The sequence below is a fragment of the Lipomyces oligophaga genome (assembly GCF_038497815.1).
Source record: "Lipomyces oligophaga strain CBS 7107 unplaced genomic scaffold V1516scaffold_2, whole genome shotgun sequence".
In the NCBI taxonomy this organism is placed as follows: domain Eukaryota; kingdom Fungi; phylum Ascomycota; class Lipomycetes; order Lipomycetales; family Lipomycetaceae; genus Lipomyces; species [Lipomyces] oligophaga.
Genome location: NW_027117786.1, coordinates 404,430 through 423,096, shown reverse-complemented (window position 1 = coordinate 423,096; position 18,667 = coordinate 404,430). Strand labels below are relative to the sequence as shown.

The 18,667-nt window shown below is 44.5% G+C and overlaps 8 protein-coding genes across 8 annotated transcripts; 6 read left to right on the top strand and 2 right to left on the bottom strand.

Annotated features, from left to right (window-relative positions):
• Positions 1 to 67: 67 nt before the first annotated feature.
• V1516DRAFT_662517 (uncharacterized protein) lies at positions 68 to 2,460 on the top strand (the record flags this gene model as incomplete). The annotated part of the gene is made up of 5 exons (XM_066920448.1): positions 68 to 72; positions 204 to 290; positions 473 to 503; positions 569 to 760; positions 817 to 2,460. 5 exons carry the CDS (start codon positions 68 to 70, stop codon positions 2,458 to 2,460), a joined length of 1,959 nt encoding a protein of 652 aa, XP_066778716.1.
• A 1,317-nt stretch (positions 2,461 to 3,777) lies between these two features.
• V1516DRAFT_646928 (uncharacterized protein) lies at positions 3,778 to 6,897 on the top strand (the record flags this gene model as incomplete). Its single annotated transcript, XM_066920195.1, has 4 exons — positions 3,778 to 4,359; positions 4,510 to 4,679; positions 5,139 to 5,492; positions 5,706 to 6,897. The coding sequence occupies 4 exons, from the start codon at positions 3,778 to 3,780 to the stop codon at positions 6,895 to 6,897; spliced, it is 2,298 nt and encodes a 765-aa protein (XP_066778715.1).
• Positions 6,898 to 6,916: 19 nt separating this feature from the next.
• V1516DRAFT_670373 (acyl-CoA N-acyltransferase) lies at positions 6,917 to 8,727 on the bottom strand. Its single transcript, XM_066921347.1, has 3 exons — positions 8,536 to 8,727; positions 8,373 to 8,479; positions 6,917 to 8,318 (listed from the first exon to the last, which is right to left on the bottom strand). Exons 1-3 carry the CDS (start codon positions 8,606 to 8,608, stop codon positions 6,948 to 6,950), a joined length of 1,551 nt encoding a protein of 516 aa, XP_066778714.1. The 5' UTR covers positions 8,609 to 8,727; the 3' UTR covers positions 6,917 to 6,947.
• On the top strand, positions 8,546 to 10,246 carry V1516DRAFT_670370 (Zinc/iron permease). The gene is made up of 2 exons (XM_066921346.1): positions 8,546 to 8,993; positions 9,040 to 10,246. Exons 1-2 carry the CDS (start codon positions 8,932 to 8,934, stop codon positions 10,169 to 10,171), a joined length of 1,194 nt encoding a protein of 397 aa, XP_066778713.1. The 5' UTR covers positions 8,546 to 8,931; the 3' UTR covers positions 10,172 to 10,246.
• V1516DRAFT_670368 (uncharacterized protein) lies at positions 10,197 to 11,113 on the bottom strand. Its single transcript, XM_066921345.1, has one exon. It carries the CDS (start codon positions 11,077 to 11,079, stop codon positions 10,252 to 10,254), a length of 828 nt encoding a protein of 275 aa, XP_066778712.1. The 5' UTR covers positions 11,080 to 11,113; the 3' UTR covers positions 10,197 to 10,251.
• A 202-nt stretch (positions 11,114 to 11,315) lies between these two features.
• V1516DRAFT_670367 (uncharacterized protein) lies at positions 11,316 to 13,458 on the top strand. Its single transcript, XM_066921344.1, has one exon. The coding sequence runs from the start codon at positions 11,674 to 11,676 to the stop codon at positions 13,315 to 13,317; it is 1,644 nt and encodes a 547-aa protein (XP_066778711.1). The 5' UTR covers positions 11,316 to 11,673; the 3' UTR covers positions 13,318 to 13,458.
• Positions 13,459 to 14,035: 577 nt separating this feature from the next.
• V1516DRAFT_619918 (concanavalin A-like lectin/glucanase domain-containing protein) lies at positions 14,036 to 15,061 on the top strand (the record flags this gene model as incomplete). The annotated part of the gene is made up of 1 exon (XM_066919469.1): positions 14,036 to 15,061. A coding segment is annotated over one exon (1,026 nt), but the record flags the coding sequence as incomplete, so codon positions are not given.
• Positions 15,062 to 16,913: 1,852 nt separating this feature from the next.
• Positions 16,914 to 18,664, top strand: V1516DRAFT_159112 (uncharacterized protein). The gene is made up of 2 exons (XM_066918674.1): positions 16,914 to 17,054; positions 17,101 to 18,664. Exons 1-2 carry the CDS (start codon positions 17,004 to 17,006, stop codon positions 18,364 to 18,366), a joined length of 1,317 nt encoding a protein of 438 aa, XP_066778709.1. The 5' UTR covers positions 16,914 to 17,003; the 3' UTR covers positions 18,367 to 18,664.
• The last annotated feature ends 3 nt before the right edge of the window (positions 18,665 to 18,667 follow it).

Here is an 18,667-nt window from a genome sequence, read left to right as displayed (position 1 = left end):
TCGCAATCAGAACACAGAGAGCGTAAAATATCATATAATTATCACACAGACATTTTAGTGAGCAAATATGAGGTGAGTCGTGTGTTTCCAGCAACCCGAATCCAGCTGCCGCGCTGTATGGTGACTTATTCTCCGGATGCCTCCTTGCCTGACTGCCAGCGTCTCGCCCCCTTCTCGGTTGGATCTTGCTAACTTGATTCCAGTGGCCGCTTTGTCAGAGCCTCGAAGTATCGCCACGTTTATGGCCAACCTTCGAAAAAGGAATTGTGCTACGAGAATGTTCGCGTGAGGTAAGCTATTCATTTTTTGTCGACCGGGGTGTTTCGAGTGTCATTCATTATCTTGGATCTACTTGAACTCGGATGGCTGGTAGATGACTAGCCACGAACTCTATAGCAAACTTCCATGAAATAATGAAATTAATACCTTACACCTGAAATAAAGGAAATTGATTACTGATCTAGATTATTAGCAAAAATGCCTGGGATGCAAGTCTGCTCAAGGTATGTGATACGCAACTTCTGGACTATATCAACATCTAGAACTTAAACATCTGATTTTTGAGTAGGTTAATCCTTTGTATATGTCAGTAAATTGGGATGCGTCTGGAGGTGGTGCATTCGCCGTGATTCCTCTATCTGAGAAAGGCAAACTACCGGACCAAATTCCTTTGTTCCGTGGCCATAAAGCCACAGTTCTGGATACCGATTGGAATCCGTTTGATGATCATATGGTTGCATCCGCATCAGAAGACGGAAAGGTAAGTCAATAAGTGCAGAAATAGGCTTGGCCAGACATAAGCTTACAATTGGAAAGGTTGGTATTTGGAAAGTTCCTGACGATTTCACGGTTCATCTGGAAAGTGCGGCAGATATCAAGGACATTGCTCCCGCAAGTTTTCTTAGTGGACACACCAGAAAGGTTGGTCATGTTTTATTCCATCCAGTTGCAAACAATGTACTTGCCTCCTCTTCAGGTGACTACACTGTGAAATTGTGGGATATCGAGGCCGGAAAGCCCAAGAGCACTCTCCAGCATAAGGACATGGTTCTGAGCATGTCGTTTAATTATGTCGGCTCGCTACTTGCTACTACTTCTCGTGATAAAAAGATCCGTATTTGGGATCCTAGATCTGAAAAGGTTGTCGTTGAAGGTCCTGGTCATGCCGGTGCTAAGAATCAGCGTATTGTCTGGCTCGGTGAATTGGATCGCTTGGCAACTACCGGTTTCTCTCGCATGAGTGATCGTCAGGTCGCTATCTGGGACTCCACAGATATCAATAAGGGTCCTATCGGTGACTTTTACATGCTTGACTCGTCAGCTGGTATTTGCATGCCTTATTATGACCCCAGCACGAAGTGTCTGTATCTGGCTGGAAAGGGTGACGGAAATATTCGATACTATGAGTACGAAAACGATGAATTGTTTCCGCTCTCTGAGTATAAATCTTCAGAGCCTCAGCGTGGTATTGCGTTCATGCCTAAGCGTGGAGTGAGCGTCCACGAGAATGAAGTGGTTCGTGCGTATAAGAGTGTGAACGACTCGTACGTCGAGCCTATCCAATTCATTGTTCCTCGTCGTTCAGAGATGTTCCAGAGTGATATCTATCCAGATTGTCCTAGCGCAGAGCCTGCACTGTCTGCTGAAGAATGGTTTTCTGGTAAGGACGCAGCTCCGAAGGTTATTAGTCTTGAAGCGGTTTTTGTAGGGACTGTTCCTGTTGCTGTGGCATCTGAGATTCCCCTCTCCAAGCCAATCCCTGCTCCGGTAAAGGAACCAGTGCCTGTGACTATTAAGGAGCCAGAGCCTGCACCAGTTCCTGTCTCTTCTTATATTGAGCCTGAGAAAAGTCTTGATCAGGCCTTTGCAGCTCCGAAAGTTGATGATATGCTTTCCAAAGCGGCTAGTAGTGAGGATGTGTCGGTTCCGGCTGCCATTGCTAATGAGGAGTCTTCCTGGGGTGACGAAGAACCTGCTACACCTACTCCTGCTTCGGTTCTTGCTCCGGCTGCCGAAGTAAAGCCTGTTCCCATTGCTGAGCCGGAGCCTGTTGCCACCCCTGCCGTAGATCCCATCCATACAGCAGTCAAAACAGTCATATCTGAGCCTAGTCCCGCCCCCTCCCCGTCAAAGTCTAGTGCATCTGGAATGTTGGCCAGCAAACTGGAAGCTCTTCATTCTCATATGGCTGAAACCCGCAAGGCGATTGAGTCTTACGAAGATCGGTTTACTGAGATTGTTCTTTCGAATGCGAATGAACTGAAAAATCGTGATGATCGAATTGCCACTCTTGAGAGCGAAATTGATAAGCTCAAGACTCTCATCCTATCGCTATCTGTTCCTAATGGAGCAAAAACAGAACTAGGAGAAAAGTCCGCTGCTGAACTTCCTGTGGAAGAGACTAAGCTTGATTCAGAGGAACCAGTCGAAGTTACAGCTGAAGATGCAAAGGAGGATTAGGATGGTGTTTGTTGTTAAAAGACATTAGACCGTGTGTACGCTAAATGGTACTCTTTTTTTTTCCTGTGCACTATTTTTAAATGTCTATTTTTGACTTGTATGCTGGCTTTATTTTGTATGTTGCTTTTCATCTGTGTTTTTGGTTGCTCTGTAACGATATAGATACAATGTAGACAATCGTGTACTACTGAATTATTTTTGGGTTGTTGTCGAGAATGACTTGTTTATACCGATTTTGAATGAACTTGTACGTTATGTATGTAGATCAAACCCAGAATGGCAAGTATTATTATTTATGCAGAACACCTCAGTTTCAAACGACAGAACTCCCAACTCTCCACGATTACCTGCACCTTTCACAGTAGCTGTTCGTGGGAAGTTCGGAGAAGCAACTATACGAAGATATAGAAATCTTATTCATTACTCATTTATCTGTCTAAATCTGAAATATATATGTTTACAGGAAGGTTGCTTTCACCGCGAAATCTTGTGCATTGAGACAGTTAATATATGATTGGGCATCTGCCTGTTTCAGATTCTCAATTGCGAGTCACTTGTGTGAAACTACATATCCTATACACGTGAGAGCTATTCAAAGGACTCGAGGACTTTAAATCTGGAATGTATTCCATTTTTATATATGAAAATTTCCTCTACGGATCTTAATGCTTTAGTGGTCTACGCCAGCGGCACAATGAAAGATCAACTCTGTGAGACTCGCGCTCTGGAAGAAGACAACGCACATGGAACGTCTAAGACAAAATAGTTATAGGTGCAAGTCTCTAGCGGATATCTAGACCTCCTGCGATCTTCACCGCTTTATTAGCATCCCCCGTCGACTAATCGAGATTAAATTGGACTCCTCGCTTCTTTAGTTCTGTTCCCCTTTCGATCTACCTTGAATACTAATGAGCTTGCACTACACTATAGCTCGCACAATCCCCTCTCTACGCCGCACTAGTGTGTAATCCATTGTGGGGCGTCGGATCAGCTCATAGCTCGAAGGGATGAATGCAAAGCGGAACGAGAAGCTCAGCCGAAAGCGTGAAGGAACGCGTCGAATACTGTAAACAAATACTAGCCCTGGCTCAACAGTCAGACACTATAACAAGTTACTAGCTCCACTGATATAGGAGCAGGGGCTGTGGATTTGACGATTTACACTTTATTTTTTTGTGTTCTTATTTCTTTTCCTATTTTGATTTCTCTCTTTGTTTCGCCAGAAATAACGCTACTCTCGGTTTTGTTTATTATCAAGTCTACGCGTCACCAGATAAGCAAATTTCCGCACCATTCCACCTGTGAGTGTTGTGAATGATGCAGTCTCCCACTTCTCCGAGTAGCAATAGGTCTCGCTCCTCCTCTCAGACCTCTTCTACTTCGACGTCGTCATGGAATGCGTTCGCCCAAAAGCCATTGCCGCGCAAAACTTATGGTCGGCGTGCCTATACATCAGCACATGTTCAAGGCATGTCCGACCAAGACTTGTGGAGTCGAGCTAGTCCTGTTAAAGTCCTTCCTCGGTTCAGACGTACCAACTCTGCTTTGCGAGACTCTGACCAGGACATTGCCTTGTCGGAACCAAATGCTGTTCCCGAGGGGCAATCTTCGCCGTCTCGTCAATCGTCGACGTCTTTACTCAAGAAGAAGACTACCGCAATAGCCAGCGATGCTGCTGCCGGGGCCAAGCGCGTCATGTCTGCCGCTTCATATCGTAAAGGCAAGGAATTCAATAATGAAAATCGAATGGAAGCTGGTGATCGAGTCAACGAGCGGAAAGGTTCACTTTCAAAGATCAGAAGTGTCATTGCTTCTGGCACATCTCCTCGTAAACCACTGCAGATCAGGAACTCGTCGGAGAATGTGCCACTAGCGGCGAAAGCAAAGACCGATCTTGGAGTTTCGATCATCGATAATCCACCGGAGTCTCTATCGCAGATTAACTCTGCTATTGTGTTTGAAGACGTAGACGAAGAGGCTGATCAACCAGTAGCTATAGAAAACAATCTTGCATCAGAAGTGTCTTCTATTTCAGATACTAACCCAGAGGATAGAGAGCCAATTGCATACGTCATTCCCGAGACTGAGAGATTTGATTTCTCAGATCTTGCACAATGCTTGGATATCGCCGTTGGTTCAGAAGACAGTAAGGGAATAGACTTTGCAGAGCTAATGAAACGGACAAAGAAAGTAGTTCGAATACCTTCTTCTCATGACCAGTACGAAGACGAAGACGAAAATGGAGATGAAGGATTAGGTGTTACCTCCTCATTGATGGAGAGTATAATGAAGGCATTTGACAACCGGAGTTTCGATCCTAGCAGCAATGAAAACCAATCTTCGTCTTTCACGGTAGAAAGTGGAACTAGTATGGATGCGTTTGTTAAAGCCGAAGACATCAGTGTCTCATTTGAGTCGGGAAGAATTACGACGTCTACACCTGCAAATTTTTCTCATGGTCTTCGACTTGTTCAGGTTGCAGACTCTGATGTTGAACGAGTCAACCCATTTCAACGTCGCCGAGAAGATTTTTTGAGTCTGTTACAGGCCGAAAAAGATCGCCTGGATGAACTAGAGAGGCGGCAGAAGGTGCAATCTACTGACCAAGATTTGTTGAACTTTCCGAATCCATCAGGTGTGCTATCAACCCAATTTTTGGAATGTGAGTGGGCTAACAGGACCAATTTCAAAGAAGAAAAGAGCGAAAGTTATGCATCCCCGGCTAAGACAGAAATTGATTCCTCACACCAGTTTCAGCAAATATTGCAAACTTCTTCGCCTGTATCAGGGCTTCGGCGGTCTGCTTCGTTTACGATCACGAAGGGTCAGTCTACAACTATTGCTGAGGTAGCGTCACAGAAAGACTCTGATAGTAATTCTCCAAATGGTTCATTGGCTCTGGAAACCTCTCAACCAGCTGTTTCCACGAATCAGACCAAGCTGAGATCTCCAAAAATGTCATCTCCGTTAAGAGAAGTTACTAATTATTGGGAGTTGGATGGTGAAGACAAAGCTGAATTAGAGAGCGACCAGTCAGATACCAACACGAGTGTACAGGATGACGTTTCTGATAGGTCTATCTTCGAAAAAATTCTGGAAGAGGATGAAAACGAAGAAGTAAATGAAATTGAGAGTGGTCCTGCAGAATATTTACCTCAATATGCGTCACAATCTGAAGCTTTCCACGAACCTGAGCAGATTAAACATGATCAAAATCAGGACCAGTTTCTCAAAGATCTTGACAGTTTGTTACATTATTGTACCATTTCCGAAGTTCTAGATTTTTCTGATCATTTAACTTCTGTCCGCACAGAAGGATGGAAATTAGAGAAATTAGGCGAGGCAAGTTACAGCGAAGTTTTTGCGGCAACGCACGCGAAGGAGCAAGACACAGTTTTAAAGGTGATGCCTTTTGGACAATTAGGACTAGAACAGGCATCAATAAAAGAAATCGAGAATGAACTTCGAATTTCGAAAACATTAATGATGTATCGTGGTTTTGTTCAAGTTGTGAGTGCGCATATTGTAAAAGGTCAATATCCTGCGGACTTGCTCGTTCTGTGGGACCAATTTGCAAAAGCGAAAGGCACAGAGAATGATCGACCGGACTATTATGGTGAGGACCAATTGTTTTGTGTGATTATGCTGCACAATGGAGGTATTGATTTGGAGCATTTCGAACTGCGGACATGGAGAGAAGCGGCTACTGTATTTTGGCGAGTTACAAAGACACTTGCGGTTGCAGAGTCTCGCGTCGATTTTGAGCATCGAGATCTGCATTGGGGTAATATAGTTTTGCATCGAAGGAAAAATGATGTGACAGAAATGATTGAAAAGTTGAAGTTGGAAGATACTAAAGAACGGCTTGCAGTGAACATTCAAGTCACAGTCATTGATTACACGTTATCACGAGCCGTCTGTGGAGGTGAGATTGTGAATTCCAGTATGGATGACCCAACTCTCTATACTGGACGCGGAGACTATCAGTTTGATGTTTATCGATTTATGAGGAAACTTTTTCCGAAGCTACAAGGAAGTGAAGGCGAAGAAGCGCAGCCGAGTTCGCAGCAACAAGAGCGTTCCAAGCGTCGGCGATCAGTTAAAGCAGTAGTCAGTTATGACTGGGCGTCATACCGGCCGCAGACAAATACTTTTTGGCTGCACTACTTGGCCGATCGCTTACTACACCACAAGAATCTCGAGGCACCGCGAGATCCAACCAGGACGTTAAGGTCGCGGTCGGGTGGTCCTTCAGGAACTCATGCTGTAGCCACAGATCAATCAGAGATGTCGGCGTATCGGTCATTGGATTTGGTTTACAAGCTTATTGACCCCCGTAGAAAGCGATTTGGAGCCAAGAAGGGTGGCGCAAGTGATATTGTAACGACAGTGGACTTATTGCGATGGGGCATTGACGAGGGAATAGTGTATGAGTAAATGGAACAATTAAAGGGAATTCATGTAATCAAAAGAGTTAATTTGTAAATCTAAGTAGAGCCTGTACGGAATCGTTTTGTATCTGTATCAGAAATATCCAGTTCGCGTTTTTTGCCTTTGCCCTGTATCTGTGGTGAACCAGAAGACTGCTGCCGATCCAAATAGGTAGCATAAGATTCGTCAGGTTCGACTGGACTCTCTAGAGTCGGAACTTTACTAAGGAGCCGATAATAGTCTTGTTCGACCGATCGGTAAGTCTCATCAAGTTTTTGAATTCGTTCGAACCTGTCGAGATCTTTGAGTGCGTCCTTGTTATGCTTGTACAGTCTTTGCTTAACCAACAGCCGATATCGTTTATATGACTTTTTGTTAGACTTGGAAAGACCACGTAGTAGAACTAGCTCGACTAGTCGTTGAAATTGCCGAGGAATGATTTTTGTTTTCGACTGTGCCCATTCGAGCCATTGTTTGTCAACGACGGGGTCACCCGTGTTATTCAACGCATTGGAGATGATGGGATCGTTAAATATCCCGAGCTTATCTAATCTTGCTAGATCGGCGCGGTCCCGCATGTCATCGAAAGCCACATTAGGATCTTCGACGGTGACTTCCTTGACAGCAGGATCTGCGTAGAATTCGTCCATCAGAGCATTATAAAAATGTGTCCCATGTTGGTGGCCACTGTAGGGCGGCAAAATGACGAATTGCGAGATGCGCTTACGATGATACAAATTGAAAAAATCAGACGGCCTTGTTGCTTCCGGTTCCCGACTAATGTGAAGTTCAGAAGTTTTATACCATAGATATGAATAGACTGTGCAAAATCCAACGAACGAGTACGCATCAGATTGAGTATTGTGAGCATATAAAGTATATATACGCCATCTGTCGTCGGCTAAATCGATAAATGAACCAGCTTCGATGAAAAATAACGCAAATATTTGCATACGTAGATGTAGAGCCAGCTGATTTGTATCTGATAGTGGACATTTCCAGATCTCGAATATCGTATCCGAGGATTCAGGGAGAGAATAACTGGATTGAAACGTCCCTGGAGGGGAGAACCTAGTTCCTACGGCATGAATTGCTTTCAAAAACTCTTTCTCCATCGTTAGAGTATCTGGTGATAAGAACTTTTTGAGAACGATTGAAGGGTTGTCGCCGTTGATGTGCTGCTTGTCGACGTCCCTATTATTATTAGATTTCTCCTCCAATTCATGATTCTCAGATCCGCTGGATTTTGCTGCGCCTTCTCCTTCAACTTCATCCTCAACTTCATCTTCGTCCTCCCAATTTTCATCGTTTGTATTCTGCTTGCTCTCCTCTTCTGCGATTACTGTGGCAAGCGCATCTTTGTCCTCCAACTGGGCCGAATATGACACTTGTAGATATGGTAAGAGATCAGAAGCAGAGAACCTAAGCTATGATCAATTAGCCAGTTATATTCTTCACAGGTTCAACAATCAATGAAATACCTCTATTTTTAAATCCTTGAACCCATAAATGGTCTCCGAATCACCAAAAATTGGATACGTAAATTTTGGATGGAATGGCTTTCCTACTACAGAACCGTCTGGCTGTACTATGATGGGTCAGTATCAAGGGCCAAATTCTACCCTCAAAAAATATCAAACACACTCAGTGAGATCGAAATGGCCTTGTTCGAGTCCGCTGCCCACAGTCCGCTATGTCCAAAATCGGAAGGATCCATTTTTCGAGATTTGAATTTGTTACGTTCAGAGTTTGTCGAATCTGGGATTGTTGATCTCTATATCTCTGATCTAAGCTGCGCGTCGCAACGCGTGTCGACGACATTCGCGGGGGTTTCGTGGGCGGGGGTGCTTAATTAGTGCTGCAACCAATTGCCTATTTTCCCGTTCTCGACTTGAAAGTGCTATTCAGGTTTATAAAAGAAACCTGTCTTGAAGAGCGAGATTTTAAGGAGACAATCTCGTAATATTTCAATTGGCAAGAGGAAGAGTACAGAGCTGAGGAGACTAGTAAAGTAACGCTTTGATCTCACCATTGGAGTTCATGATGCAGACATTGAACGGCCTTGTAACTTTACTGATCCTGTCCAGCGTGATGTGCATTGTGTGAGTATTTTCAATTTTAGCTATGACTTGTGCTAAAATAAATCAGCTCGTTTGGATCTGGAATGCTTCCATTAATAGTGTCACTACGGCCCGACAAACTACGAGTAGTGTCTACAGTAGGAACAGGAGTTTTAATGGGCACTTCCCTGATCGTTATCATTCCAGAGGGCGTCGAGACTCTATATACAGCCTCCATTCAGCGACATAAAAAGCCAGTTGCCCCCGGGCGACCGATTGGTACCCCGGATATAGGTCCAATAGCCCCCCCTGACGCAGGTGACAACGCCGACGACGTGGGAGGAGTGAAAAATATAATTACTATTGACCATGACGAGTTTGAAATTGAAGTGGGTGACGACGAGAGTTCACCGAAATCGAGACTTGCGGCTAGAATAACTCAAGTGGTAGGTCGACAAGGGATGATTGAGACTCACAAATATGCTGGCGTTGCCTTGCTTGCTGGGTTCATGATTATGTATTTGATTGACAAGCTGCCGGAGTATTTCAACAAAAGTCTCGCAAATTCACGTCATATACATCGTACCAGTGTCGATGTATCAGAGCTACGGACATTTAGCACGATTGATTCCGCTGAAAATGGCTCGAATGGATATGAAATGCGTTCAGGAGAGGTTATGAATGACGCTGGAAACAGTGCACATGCAGCTAGCCAGGCGAGTGCATTGACTACTGGACTGGTAATTCATGCCGCTGCAGATGGCATCGCGTTAGGAGCAAGTGCAGCATCTACAAGTTCCGCCTTAGAACTCGTTGTGTTCTTCGCGATTCTGGTTCACAAGGCACCTGCTGCATTTGGAATGGCAGCTGTATTACTACGAAGCGGCGTTTCTCGCAGGAAAGTTCGCCAATATCTTCTTATTTTTGCACTTGCTGCTCCACTTAGTGCTATCATGACTTGGGTTGGAATTGTTATCGTTGGTACGAATGTAGGATACGGAGCAGCCGGAATCCGTTGGTGGACGGGCATGATCTTGTTGTTTAGTGGCGGAGCTTTTTTGTACGTTGCTATTCATGTCATGAACGAAACTCAAGAAGTCGCAAAAGTCGAGTCGCCTAGCAGTTCGATAGGTCAGTCCCAGGCCTTGCTAGGTGACATTTTTGCAACCTTGATCGGACTAATGATTCCATTAGCGACTTTGTTCGTCGATGATGTCTAAGTCTGATAGTAACAGGCAGGATTGAGTAAAATGATGATCTATTTACTTAGAAATAATGTACAAATTCCAACTACAGTAGTCTACTTAAGATGCCGAACCGATTTTCGGTTGAGCCATTTTGATCGAGACTTCAAGTGTGCCTTGGTAGCGGGTGGAGCCAGTGTTTTCAGCTTGGTTGCTGCTAAAATCTGGATTGTCACTTCGCCAGCATTGATAGATTTTGGTTTGGAGCTATCTGTGAATACTTTCTTAGATGGCCGTCGTTCTTTGGAAGTAAGAGAGTCATCTCTACTGGACGAAGAGACTGTGTCGACGGTGGTAGAAATGTTCGCAAGTATGTTCTGAGGAAGTAGAAGGGGAAGAGCCGACGATCGATCTCCTAGATCGTCTTCAGTAGTCTCGAACAGCTGCTGATTTTGCAGCCTTCTTTGCCGAACTTCTTTCCGTTCTAGTTTGGCCCTCTTCTGAGACGTAAGCTTCGACGCTGTTGCCGACCGCTTCAATCGCTGAACTATTCGAGTCTCAGATACTTCTTGGTCGCGAGCTCGTCGGGCTGCAATTGCTGATAATTTTGTAGCGCTAAGAGACACATCTTCGGGGGCTTCATCGGAGGATTCTTCGTACTCCTCTGCGGTATAGTAGCCATTCAAGAGAGTATTTGCCACCTCAATCGACGTTGAGATCTTTTCAGTGATGCTCGGAGTATTCAGATCCATGTCATGGCTAGTGCCGGTGTCTTCATCTATATCACTATCATTTTCATTATCACTAAGGTCTGAAAATTTGAGATGCCTTTTCGGTTTCACGCCTGGCGTGCTGTACACCGACGGAGAATTCCAGCTCTCGGATTTCTCTGCAGAGATCCATCCGCGAGATGTTGCAGCAGCTGCTGACCGTATTCTCGCCATTCGCTAATTTTCCGCCAGACGGTCTTGGTTCCATCTGATTACATAATTGAATCATTAGTTCACTCCAGTTACCAAGTTTTAAATATTTTCCCTTCTAATTCTCCCAACAACCACGTGATAGGCGGGGAAATACGCCGCTAAAATATGTGTTTCACGTGATATTCACATGACGTATTGTAGGTAAAAGGGGATAGCCGCCAGAAAGCGAAGCTGCGCAGTTGGCGTTTGCAGCTTGCTGCTTGGTTTATTTTTTGTTTTAGCCGTGCTCTCAAAAGGCTGGATTTGGCTCCTTTTTTCGCGTCTTGAGCTGTATTTAAGAGTGGAATTTGCCTTCTTTATTACTTCTTTTATATCAATATTCATAGTCTTGTCGAATTGTCCGACTCGCTAGTGTCTGATTTTGCTGCTAAAACCAGGTGCGAGTTTCAACGCCGTCGGCGACGAATAGGTTCTATTTGCTTTTGAGCTAGTTCTAGGTGATTTTTTTCAACATTTTGCATTGATATATATCTGAGTTCTTGCGCGTCTCGTGTTTGGTGTTCTGTGTTTGAAACTGGATTACAATTTCAGATCAGGCTTTATTTAGAGGTAGCAATGTCATTCGCGCGCTCGTTGACCAGGACATTGTCTGCCGCCCGGGATGGCGACTGGCTGCCTATTTCCTCGCAAGGAAATTGGTCTGCTCGTTTCAGAGATGCTTCAGACAATTCAGACCAGCTCAGCTTGCCTCTCTATTCTCCGAAAATTTCTTCTGAGGACAATACTGCCCCAATTGCAGATCCATTGGGACAAGTATCACAATCATCTCTACACCCATCACTCTCCGGAAATTCTTCCACTGGTACAGTTCGGCTCACTCGATCTGGTGCTTCTTTGTCTCGATTGAGTGAAATGTCCGCTGCAGATTCTCAAGAATTCTCGACTCACAATGATCCAGACGACTCTGCAGAGAAATACAAACACAAGGTCTACAGCTCAGGTACCACTACCGCGGCTGCTGCTGCTGCCGTTGCAGCTCTAAATCTGAATGATATTTTGATTCCTCGAAGAAAGCTTTCTACCTCCCATAAACTCACAGCTGGTCTGGTCGGGGTCTGGCTTCTCATTGCTTTCATCATTCTATTTACTAATCGAACGGCGGCTGATTTTGATCCCCTCCGCACTACGATTCACAATTCAAAAACTTTGGTTGACCCTACAGATAAACGTGCCATGTACATAGGCCGCTGGTCGCGTAACAAGGCACCAGGGTCCGCATCTGGTCAACTTGTCTCCTCATATTTTCCAGGTGCTTATGTGGATGTTCGGTTTTCTGGAACTTCACTGGGGATCCATTTGGGAAACTTTGAAGTACCTGTAACCATGTCCGTTTTGGTTGACCACTCCCGAGAATTCACTGTTGTCCCATATGGCCGTGAAGTCATTTCTCTCGCTTCTGGCTTGTCAGATGGTCAGCACGAAGTTCGAGTAATGTTTGGCGGAGGTTCAACACAGTTAGCGCCTCGCACTGATATCGAGGCATTTTATGTCGACAAAGGCAAATCTCTACTGGCGTTTCCCATCTCGCGAACTGTTCGCAAGACAATTGAGGTTTTTACAGACCATTACAATACATCACAATACGATATGCTTTCGTGGCCCTATCTTGTCGCCGATAGTCTCGGTGTGGACACTTCTTTGATTGCGGCTGATGGAAGCTGCATAAGCAACTGTCCGGGGGATATCGTAGGTCTCGATAAAATGTTTTTTTTAGGTTATCTTTCTGCAGCTCGATCAATGCCTAAATACTGGCGATTTGATAAAATACATCCCCCCTCAGTGCTTGTGCTTGAACTCGGTTCAGCCACAAAGAAGCTTGTCGAACAGCAAGGTCTTTACCGCACACTGCTGCCGCAGGATGCGTTCAAAACGTATGTTGAAGCTTACGTCAATATGATTCGGCAGATTCGCAAAAAGGCATACAAGCCTACTCCGATAGTAGTATTACGGCCATTTGATGGTAGCTACGAGGTCGAAAGCCTAAGTGTCGTCCAAACACTCCGTCAACAAGGAGACATGAATACTTACTGGATCGATACGACCACCTGGGTCACAGAGTCTGACGACGAGGAAACCAAGCAAGCCAAACGGGCAGCAATTCTTAGTGAGCATCTATGTCCATTTGTCAAACATGAAGCAGACTGCAGCTTTCTACGACCTTTCGACGTGAAGATCAATCGTCCAAATGACGACGCCTGATTATTCATCCTCTGTATTATTTACCTTACTCTGTAATTATTTTGTTTGTTTGGACTGTGCATATTCATTTTTTTTCTGGCGTTTCTATAATGTTCTCATACAAATTGTAAATATTTACTAATTAACTATATTTTATCAGGATATTCTTTGCCTATAGATAGTAATTATCAGCGTAATTGCCACACTAGGAAGTCCGCTTGTTCAGTAAGCGGGGGATTTGTAGAGATATCGACGGCATCCCGATTATCGACTGTCCTCGACCTTCCCAGTGCAACTTCCATCGTAGTTGCGTCAGCGCTCTTAGCTTGTGATAGCTACATCCAATTCTATCCTGTCTATTGAGCGTACAACTTCGTCGTATTCTTTAGTCTAAGGCAAGGATTTTGTATATTCTCCTGCTGTGTTTGGACGACGTCGTTATTGAGCTGATCTTCGAGTTCGACTTTTGACCTGTCTGGTCTCGTTCACAGAGCCAATTCAAAGCCGGACAACATCACGGCTCTGGCTGAATTCGGTGTCAATCCATTCTTATACTTTTTTGCTCTGAATCTGGTTCATCTGTCGGCCCAGATCCGACACAGCTCGGTGTATGCCACTCACCATAGCATTTACCCGCTACTTCCAGGTGCTTTGTTTTGCCGTCCAACGTGCAGCCTCGTTCGTCCTCTTTTACGTGCTTCCTTGGTCGGCTCTTGCACTTCTCACACTTTACACTGCAATGGATGTCTCTGCTCCTAATGCGACGGTACCGATTACCGATCCTGGTAAAAACATCACCGATCCACATTATGGTCGTCCAAGTCGAGGCAGGGTGCCCACAAACGATGGCGGCATCAATGTGCCTTTGCTAATAGGTCTCGTGGCTACTCTTGGTACCGTGGCTGTACTGGCATTTTTATTTTCACTGATATATTTTTTGTTTTATACCCGTCATGGCCGTATTTTGCTTAATCGGGGTCGCCCGGGAGAATACGATGACGAGCAGGCCTTTCTAAGAGAGGAAGAGGAGGGTTTAGCCAATATGGATGAGTTTGCTCGGACTTCTTATTTGCAGGCTCGCGCTTTTCAAGATGCAAATCCTCCAAATTCGATTCCTACTGACATCAGTCTCTCTCAGTTCATGGCTATCCAGGAAAAAGGCGTTTCTGCATGGGAGTTCGAGCCGGACTTTGAAAACGCAAACTGTTTTGTTGAAGGACGGACGGAAATAGCATTCTACGATTCCGAATGTTGTGTTCAGACAAATCTACCTGTGCCTAAGCAAAATGATGTTTACTACTGGGAAGCTAAACTTTATGATATGCCGGAAGACACTGTTGTTTCCATTGGTCTCGCCACAAAACCGTACCCCACCTTTCGTCTTCCTGGATATCATCGTCTCTCCGTTGCTTATACATCTACTGGTGAACGCCGTAATAATCAGCCTTTTGCCGGTGTACCGTATGGGCCGGCTTTACAGCAAGGTGATGTTATTGGTGTAGGGATTCGTCCACGAACTGGAACGGTGTTTTTCACGCGAAACGGAAAGAAACTTGATGACGCAGCACATGCTTTGAAATACAATTTGTTTCCCACAATTGGAGCAATTGGACCTTGTACTGTCCATGTCAACTTTGGCCAGGCAGGCTTTGTGTTTATTGAAGCAAATGTCAAGAAGTGGGGTCTCGCTCCGATCACTGGTTCTCTAGCCCCGCCTCCCCCATACGGCTCTGAACAAGGATCTATTTTGTTGGAAATCGGCCGATTTGCCGCGCAACAACAACAACAAGAACATCAGCTTCAGATGAATAATAATTCGGCTGCTATTAGCGCTGGTAGTCCTAGCATTCGCAATAGTTCGCCGATTGCAGGAAATAGCAGTAGCCTTAATCAGGCAAGCAGTAGTTTCCGTGATCAGCGCTCTCCATTTCCACCTGCAGTTCCAAATGATGAGGTTCTAGCCGGAAATACTTTCCATATGGAACCCATTCATGTATCTGAACCATCTTCATCTTCAAGCGGTGTCAGTGGGGATGTCCGCGTAGATGCTGACGCTGGTGAATTTGGAGGCGCAGATCCAGGCATCAGTGCTACTAATAGAGTCACTGTAACCTTGTCTTCACAAGTTCCCGCAGCATCGCATCCATTAGAAGACCGAGAGCCTGAGGTCGAAAGCTCGACAGATATTAGTCCTGCCCCAACTACGCTAGCAGTGCCTATTAACAGCACTAATCGAACTGGATCTCGAACACATTATCAAAGAGGACAGAGATATGTGCCTCATGCACCTTCGAATAGACCACCAAGTTATCATTCGGATGGTGAAAGTGATCCAGCTCAAACAAGTGAGTCGGCGGCACTACTTGGTCGGTCACCTCCTCCCGCGTTTGAGTTTGGGTCGCCACCTTCTAATTGATTGTTGATTGCTTGTTGTCTGGTTTTCAATTTATTTTTATTTTTGGTTTCCTGTTTGGTTAGTGTTATCCAGCTGTCGGTGGATCTGTTATTGAACAAATAGGTTCTCATTACATATATTTTGTGCGAGTTCTTTCCATTTTTTGTATGTATCTCTCGTTTATGATTGTGTTCTCCCTGGTAGATGGAGTTGATTTTGCAAAACTGGTCTTTTTGGACCGGCGGTGGAGTTTTCTTTTTCAAAGACTTTATTTTTTTCTTCCTGACTATGATGCAGATGATTGAAAAGTATCCGCAAATATTCAGAAGGATATTCATTATCACAGCATTTTCTGATTTTTGAATTCAATCAGTTTTTCTTCCCAATTATATCGATTTCACTTGTCTGAAATAGAAGTGACTTGTTTTGTTCGTTTTTTTAGTTTTGGCGGGGAAGTGTTTACGAAGGTCGAGTAAGATTGCATATGGCGGTTGGTTTTATTATATTGTCATATGCTCGAAAATTACTTTTTCGATGACATTTGGAAGAACAGCGAGGGTTATTGAGTCCAGTAGATCTGTCTCTATGTTTCAATAATATATTTGTATTAACATTATTTTGAGAAATGCTAAAGACACGTTAGCACTCTGCTGACGAAGATGAAGAGAGGAACAAGTTTTCAGGGTAGAAGTAATCAGTTAGGAAGTAAGGACAGACCAGAACCTTCCAACTATCATCAGGTGAGCAAATCGGTGACAACTAGGTCTGAACACAAAGACCTCATAATAGTCATGTGATGTCACTGATCTTTGTTCTTTCGAATCCATTCGATGTCTGGAAGCCAAGTTGGATACAAAATAAGATATTTGATCAAGAACTAGAGAAATTTTCTCTTTTTGTTTGGTGAGAAAATAGAAAAAAAACTCAAATATAAGTTAGTCAATTTGCTACTTTTTGCAATGAATGGTTCGCTCGATTCTGCTGCCGACACGAACTCTGGTCCAGAGTTGTCTCCGCTTCCCCAGCAACAGTTCCAGCAAGAGCAACAGACCACTGCGGTGCCTGTCTCGTCCGGCGTTTCTCATAGTCAAGTTGGATGGGATTTCACTCGCCAGTATTACACGGCTATGAATTGGGACGCGACTAAGCTTGGGGTATGTATCTCTTTGTTTCGAACTCTGATGGTACAAAAACGCAATTAGTCTGAGTGTAGTACATATTTTTCTGTGTCTGCGAGTTTGCGCTTCGATTTTTTCTAAAGATCAATTGGCTAATCTTATTACTGTAGCGCTTTTATTCTGGGAAATCGGTTATGGATTACGGAGATGAGGGTGAGAACTCTCCTCGATATGTTGGCCAATCGGTAAAGATGTCTTCCTTTCTTTCAGAGTGTATGCTAACATTGACAGCAAATCAGTAAGAAGTTTATGAAGCTTGATATCAAAGATTGTAAAGTGCTTCTTTCCAACATCGACTCCCAGCCTAGTAATGATGGGTTTGTGATTCAGGTTCTGGGCGAAATGTCGATTCGTGCTGGACCCTCCCAAAAGTTTGTTCAGACATTCTTTTTGGCGGAACAAAATGTTGCAGGAAAACCCAATTATTATGTGTTGAATGATATTTTCCGGTTTTTGAAGGAAGATGTGTTCGATGATGAGGATGACAGAACTGAGCTTCAAGATGATGCCTCTGATGGAATTGGTTCTTCTGAGACTGCTGATGAGGGAAAAGTTTTTGTTACTCTTTCTAAAGAGCAGGAAGAAGAAATTTCCGAGGCTGTTGATGATGGTGCTGCTGTCATTACTCCTGTTAGCACTCCGGCTGCTACGGCTGCCGCTGCCGCTGCCGCTGCTGTCGTATCCACAGAGAAGTCATCTACGCCCGGTCCACTTTCAGTTGAGCAAGACGAGGCTGAGATAATGGAAGAATATGCTTCGCATGAGATTGCTCAAAATGAGCCCGTTGTGATAGAGCCGGAAGTTGCTGCTGCAGTGGAGGTCGAAGCTGAAGACACGTCTCCTACAGCTGAGCCTGAGCCTGAAGTTGAAGTTAAGCCATCTGGCCCAGTTTCTTGGGCCGCTCTGGCTGCTAGACGCAGTGCAGCTGCTGCCGCTGCTGCCGTGGTTCCCACAGCTGTTTCTTCCTCTGGCACTAGCACAGCTACTGTTGCTGCATCATCTGCAGCTCCAGCGGAACAGATTCCAGAATCTAATGTCACAACAACCGCTTCGAAGTCTGATGACACACATAAAAAGCGCGAATTTTATTCTGCCTACATAAAGGGAGTTAACGATAAAGTTTCCGAAAAGGGTCTTCGTGACGCTCTGAGCAAGTTTGGTACACTCAAACATTTTGAAGTTTCTCGTAATCGATCATGCGCTTTTGTTGATTTCGGTGACGCCGCTCAGCTGGAGAAGGCATTGCAGACACATACTCTACCTGTTGGAGAAGGTATTGTAGTGTATGTGGAAGAGCGTCGACGAGGTGGAGCCACTACCAACAATGGAAATAATCGACCCAATGGCGGCCAACGGCGCTTTAAGCAGAATAGCAATACGGAGAACAAAAACAATAGTGGCAATAGCAACAACAACAATAATAATAATAGCAGCAATAATAATGGCCGCAATAACCGGCAGGGACAGAATGGCAAGCGCACATCTACCGGTAAATAGCCGTACAATTAGCTGGTTTGCAAGTTTCATCAGATTCAGCGAGATTTTCGTTAGGTTGACAGACTTTTGGGTGTGGCGAGTCATATTCGATATTTATTTATTAATGCTATCATCATTGTTGTTGGTGAGCTGGGCTCATTTATATGTATAATGATTGACTTAACCGTTCAGTTTCTGTATTTGTTGCAGTTTCATGTATATGTTTCTATCGATCTTACCTGTGCATTTCTGGTCAAGGGTGTGGAGAAGCAACAGCAAAGCAAGATTGAACCGGGACGAGGGCGAATGACAAACGAAGAAA

Coding starts and splice junctions, on each gene's coding strand:
- V1516DRAFT_670368 (XM_066921345.1), bottom strand. CDS start 11,079: ATGGCGAGAATACGGTCAGCAGCTGCTGCAACATCTCGCGGATGGATC.
- V1516DRAFT_670373 (XM_066921347.1), bottom strand. CDS start 8,608: ATGGATCCTTCCGATTTTGGACATAGCGGACTGTGGGCAGCGGACTCG. Junction 8,480..8,535: donor GGCCATTTCGATCTCACTGA/GTGTGTTTGATA, acceptor GACCCATCATAG/TACAGCCAGACGGTTCTGTA. Junction 8,319..8,372: donor TCAAGGATTTAAAAATAGAG/GTATTTCATTGA, acceptor AATTGATCATAG/CTTAGGTTCTCTGCTTCTGA.
- V1516DRAFT_670370 (XM_066921346.1), top strand. CDS start 8,932: ATGATGCAGACATTGAACGGCCTTGTAACTTTACTGATCCTGTCCAGC. Junction 8,994..9,039: donor TCCAGCGTGATGTGCATTGT/GTGAGTATTTTC, acceptor AAAATAAATCAG/CTCGTTTGGATCTGGAATGC.
- V1516DRAFT_159112 (XM_066918674.1), top strand. CDS start 17,004: ATGGATTACGGAGATGAGGGTGAGAACTCTCCTCGATATGTTGGCCAA. Junction 17,055..17,100: donor CTCGATATGTTGGCCAATCG/GTAAAGATGTCT, acceptor TAACATTGACAG/CAAATCAGTAAGAAGTTTAT.
- V1516DRAFT_670367 (XM_066921344.1), top strand. CDS start 11,674: ATGTCATTCGCGCGCTCGTTGACCAGGACATTGTCTGCCGCCCGGGAT.